The 5499-nt window shown below is 50.8% G+C and overlaps 1 protein-coding gene across 3 annotated transcripts in view; it reads left to right on the forward strand.

Moving 5' to 3' along the window:
• ITPR1 (inositol 1,4,5-trisphosphate receptor, type 1) overlaps window positions 1–5499 on the forward strand; it is a 168188-nt gene that overhangs the window by 159080 nt on the left and 3609 nt on the right. For all 3 annotated transcript variants that reach the window (XM_009882856.1, XM_009882857.1, XM_009882858.1), the window contains one exon: window positions 2303–2464. In XM_009882856.1, coding sequence (XP_009881158.1) covers window positions 2303–2464 — 162 coding nt within the window. The remainder of the gene's footprint in view (window positions 1–2302; window positions 2465–5499) is intronic.

Here is a 5499-nt window from a genome sequence, read left to right on the forward strand (position 1 = left end):
CTCCCCTTTGTCCCCTCCATCCATCACAAGGATGGGGCCTGGCAGCGCTCTGGGCTGGCCTTGGGAAGCTCACCGCTTTGGGAAGAAGTGAAATAACGCTTATTTCCACAGCAGTTAAGGAATGGGCGGGAGCTTGAGGGCTCTGCTCCTGCATCTGCCGCAAAACCTCAGGACATGGAGCTGAGGGTCCAGGCAAACCTGCGACTGTAAATCGCATTTTAGTCTAACTTGCCTTGTCCTTGGAAACCTCTCGCCTGGAGGAGAGCAGGGAGGGAAGAGCCGTTGGTTTAGTTTGTTTTCCCTGGGCGGGGAGGGGAAACACTTTGGGGAGGAGGTGCTGGACCGGAGCACAAGTGTGGAGCCTGCCCTCTCTTCCCTAACGAGGATTTTACTACGGCTGGGAGAACGCAGGGAAATGCTGCCTGTTCGTACTATTAAATCTTAATTGTGGGACTGTCGTTTCCTAAAGCCCAAAATATTTTGGCACTTGTCTTGATAAAGGCATGGGTTTTTTTGTACATATATTTTTTCTTTTATTAGCAGAAACCATCTGCCCTGTAAACAGAGATCAAGAGAAAAAAAAAAAAAAAAGCCTTGCTGGCAGTTTTGCATCATGTGGGGTCCTGTGGTGCGCTGCGTGGGAAAGGGCCCGCTCTCCGCCTTTTCATCTCGGCAGCGGTGAACTCCACACAGATGAGAAGCAACTAATTCAGTACGATGAATCTTGGCATCACGTCTGAATCGCAGAAAGGACGTGACTGTAAATCTCTGTAGAGGTGCACAACCCCGATTTAAGCAGGATGGATGCTCCTGGGAATGAGCGAGCGTGGAGGGGGCGCAGAGAGACGGGGGAGCGGCTTCAAGTTAGGCAGGGAACGGTGAAAAGCCAAAGAGAATTTGCAGTGCCATAAAAATAAGGCGTAGGTTTGAGAGAAAGCCCAGCAGAGAGCCTGGCCTGCTAAGCGGGGTGAACTTTGGTCACCGTTAATCAGTGATGTTGATCAATCTTTGGTTTGGGATGCTGCGAATCCAGGAGGCTGTCACCGTTTCATCTGGTTTGTTTAAAATATTACCCGTTGCTGCAGTGGTACCTACGAGAGTGCACACATCCTTATCTCATCCAGCGTTAGTGTAACTTCCATTTCAGAGAGTATCTCCAGCGTGGGAGGAGAACCAGACTAGATAGGAAACCAGTTCGGTGTTGAAATTTAAGGTGTCAAGATGTGGTATGCACCCCTCCTCCTCTTTTGTGGCTTTCTATTCCGTTCCTGCTTTTATTTTTAACGTCACTGGCGCGTACGTGAATGTATGTGTGAGCCTCTATGTACATATTACTAAAATGGAGCATGTGTCCACTGAAGTTCCTGACCGTAACTTGAACATGGACTATTAGAGAATTTATGTGCCTGGGTGAAAGCTTTATTGTAAGCAATTCATTGTAACTTAATCTGTCCCACATTTTAGCCTGAATCAGCCAGTCGGAATATGATAATTTTTTTTCTTTTTCATTAAAAAGGAAGTATTTCAACTAGGAAGGTATTTCCAGGTAGAGTATGGTTTCTGTCACTACAAAGCACGGCCAAACTTTGCTTGACCAAAAAAGCAAACCAGCTTTATCACCAGAAAAACTCCGACACGCACAAATTAAAAGACTAGAAGATGGCAGCAGATTTCTAGCACTGGAAAATGCTTGTCCGGATGTCAGATCTGGGCTGGTTTCATGTCCAGCGTTCGTGTGTTACACTGAAGTGCGTCTGAAGAAGAAAAGGGTTAGGGAGAGTGAGTTGCTGGAAAGGAAGAGCCAACAATAAGCAGCCTTGTTAGTATTTTCAGTAGTCACGTCTGAAGTGCCTCATTGCCTGTTGCGGGCAATTTTGCAAACTTTCCAGTAAGATGCAAATGAAAATAACTACCGAGATTGTGTAGCTGAGGAATGTCCCCGCGTGGCATCGAAGGTCTGTCTGCCCTCGGCCACTCGGGTGCGGGTTTTCATTTGGCAAACGCTAATTGCGAACTGCTGTGTCGTTCCCAGGAGAGAAACCTGGACTGGTTCCCCCGGATGCGGGCCATGTCGCTGGTGAGCAGCGACTCGGAAGGGGAGCAGAATGAGCTGAGGAACTTGCAAGAGAAGTTGGAGTCCACCATGAAGCTTGTGACCAACCTCTCTGCTCAGCTGTCAGAGCTTAAATTGTGTAGCTGAGGAATGTCCCCGCGTGGCATCGAAGGTCTGTCTGCCCTCGGCCACTCGGGTGCGGGTTTTCATTTGGCAAACGCTAATTGCGAACTGCTGTGTCGTTCCCAGGAGAGAAACCTGGACTGGTTCCCCCGGATGCGGGCCATGTCGCTGGTGAGCAGCGACTCGGAAGGGGAGCAGAATGAGCTGAGGAACTTGCAAGAGAAGTTGGAGTCCACCATGAAGCTTGTGACCAACCTCTCCGGCCAGCTGTCAGAGCTTAAAGATCAGGTAAGGGAGAGCCGGGAGAGCCGGCCGCGAACGTGCTGGTACGGGCAGGACAAAGGTCCTGCGAGCCTGTTGGACAAAGTGGTGTTTTACAGCTCTGTGGCTTCTGCAAACCCCGTTTCTAAAGTCACTTGTGTTTAGGAAAGAAGTGAATGAACAAACTGTCCCTGGGAAGCCCCGTGCCCCAGCTGACCTGCCTGCCGCTGCTCACCGCACCCGTGTGGTCCAAAGTGGCCACCGCCAGAAAGGGAAAACTTTTTAATGAGAAAATCAAAGCTGAAGTTAACTTAAATCGGTCATCGCCAGTGCAGGCAGCCTGTATGCATGTATCGGTGGTGTTGTCACAGGTTTTTAACCCGAGACCTTAGCGCGGTCCTCTAAGTCAGAGGGTGTGGTATTGATAGAAGTGCTGTGTTGCTGCGCGGACCTCAAAACCCACTGAGAAACTGGAGAAATACTTGAGGGGTTAGGTTGCACTGGTCTCCTCCGTGCTATCGCTGCGCTGCTAAGGCAGATGTAATTTGGCTGCTGTCACACTTCAGGCTGCAGCGTAGACCGGCGTCGCCACAGAAGTATTTTGCGCTGCGGCGCGTGTTGCTGCCGCTTGACATGTGAACGCTGCAGAGACCTCCGAGGGCGTTCTCGGTGCGGCAGTTCTTTCTGCAGCAGCAGTTCGAGGACTTGCGTTAACTTTTGGCTCGGCCGAGCCTTGCGGGGATCGCAGGGATTGTTCCCAGCCCAAAGTCCGCGCTGGCTTTGTGAAGGCCACGGAGGCAGCAGGGCTTTATTTCACGTTGTCTGTACGGATCGCAGCCCGAGTGGAAATAAAAGGGAAAACGCTGTCGCCCGCCCTGACAGGAGCTGTTTGTGGCGGCAGAGTGACTACCTGCTTATCTTTATGGATTAATAACCTGAGCTAGGTGGTTCAATTAGTTAAGTTTATATAGATATAGGCACTGGATACAATTAATTGCTGACTTGCACCCGATGGTATCCCGGGGCAATCGATGGCATCGCACCAGGCAGAAATGGCCAACAGATTCGGTTCGTTATCTCTTCAGATGCGATGCGCCTACTGTAGCGCAGTTGGCACAACGCTCACCGGTGCTGATCGGATTCCTGCTCTCCGTCTCTGCTCTGCCTTGGCCTTGCTTTCTCTGTCAGCTGGTTATCTTCCCGGAGACGTGGGTCTCTGGGAGCCGGCATTGATTGAGATCCCGGCTCCCTGCCTTCCGATCACGCTCTGCTGCTGGTGGGGCCGGGCCCTTCTGCCCACCACCCCGCGGAGCACAAGGAAGGGATTAACGTGTAGGATTGGGAGCAGAAAGCCTCGCTGCTCTTGGCCGTAATTAGTTTTCAGACTCTGTGCCACGGACCCCCTTGCTCTGGCTGGCTTTGAGGATGGAGGATAGAGGCAGTTGCTCTTTTTGTCGGCACTTCAATACTTGCCGGGTGGCGGTTTTGCTATTTTGCCTGGAAACAATTATCTTGAAACATGTGTCTTACGTCTTCCTGTCGAAGGGTCTGACTCAAAGTGGTCTGCAGTCACCAGGAGTCTTTCCATGGGCCGCAGCCAGCTCTGCATCACAACGCGTTTGCTTTCGGAAGCTTGCAGCTCTTGGCTGACCAAGCACTAAAAACCCTTCTCGCTCTTTGTGAAAATAAGAATGGAGGATTTAGCTTTTAGAGAGCTCTTTGACTGTAAAAGCAAAAGAGGAAACCAGCTTCATTAATGTTGTGATAGCTTTTAGGAATTCCCCTAAGTACCGTTACCGAGAGCCCTGCTTAAGTTGCAGGATGCTCCAATGAGGTGACAAAACCAGTATATCCCTCCTCCTGATCAGGAACTGTCTCCGGGAAAAGGAACTAACTCAGGGAACTTTTATTTGTATTTATTTTCTTGTAATTAAGTAAAGGGAAAACCTCTCATTCATTTGCTTTTCAAGCTCGTTAGGTTTCTGGAGACTGTAATTGTTAGAAACTGAAATCCCGCGTGCCTGCTTTCCCAAGGAGGTGCACCGAGAGCCATTAAAATCTTGATCACTTTAATTCTGTGCAAAAAGATTACAACATGATTGTCTGCAACAGCGGGGGATTAGAGGTAATCACCCAGACGCCCTCTCCAGCGCCGTGTGGGCGAGTGTGCGGCATCTCTCGTGGTCTTTGACTTCTGGCTCAGGACGGTCCCCTCGCACCGGCGGGGCCCCCCGCCCTCCGTCGCCCCAAACGTGGCTCGCTGCCGCTCCGGTTGGCTTTCGGGGAGGGGGCTGGCGAGCAGCGGGGCGGGCCGGGGCTGGCGTGCCCGTGTGTGCTGCCTGGTGGGTACGCTGCTGCTCGTGCCCTTCGCACGGGCCCCGCTCCTCTTCCCGGAGTTAACTCCAACTCACCCGTAACCTTTGGAACGAGGCAGCCGGCGGCTCTGCAGTTACAGACGATTATCGGCGAGTCCGGCTCGACTCAGCTGAACTTCAGGCCCCCTTGGTTTCATTTTTTTTCAATCCCGTCAGCATTACTCCAGCAGCTGGCAGCTCCCCCGCAGGACGCTGTGCCTGGGGTTTATTGCCTCTTAGGCCCCGGCGTGCAGTTGCTGCAGCTGTAAAGCTTTTGCAAAAGGTTTACTCTCCAGGTAAATGTGATGGAGATTAAAGTTGCTCCATCTCGCAGCCCGCTCGACAAGCACTGTGCATCGTGCGGGATTAGTAACGTTCCGCATTGCCATTGCGTTTCTCTCTCTGCTTTACATTCGGTTGCTTTATTCTTCCCTTTTATTACGAGGCACATCTGTGTCCACCTGCACACCATCCCTTTTTCTACACAGCATGAAAAGTACCCGTTACAGTCCCTTTTCGTTGTTCTTTTTTCTTCTCATTCTTATTTCATGTGTCCTCTGAATCAGTTTATTGGCTCTGTGAGATCGCGGCTCTGCATTTGCTCAGTGAAGCTAATGAGTGTAAACGTTAAAATGAAGTCCTCATTGCCTCTTTCCATTTCCAACTTGTGGGTTATCTTAGAAACAGTTAAAAAAAAAAAAAAAGTCC

The sequence above is a fragment of the Charadrius vociferus genome, unplaced genomic scaffold (assembly GCF_000708025.1).
Source record: "Charadrius vociferus isolate BGI_N301 unplaced genomic scaffold, ASM70802v2 scaffold433, whole genome shotgun sequence".
NCBI lineage: Eukaryota > Metazoa > Chordata > Aves > Charadriiformes > Charadriidae > Charadrius > Charadrius vociferus.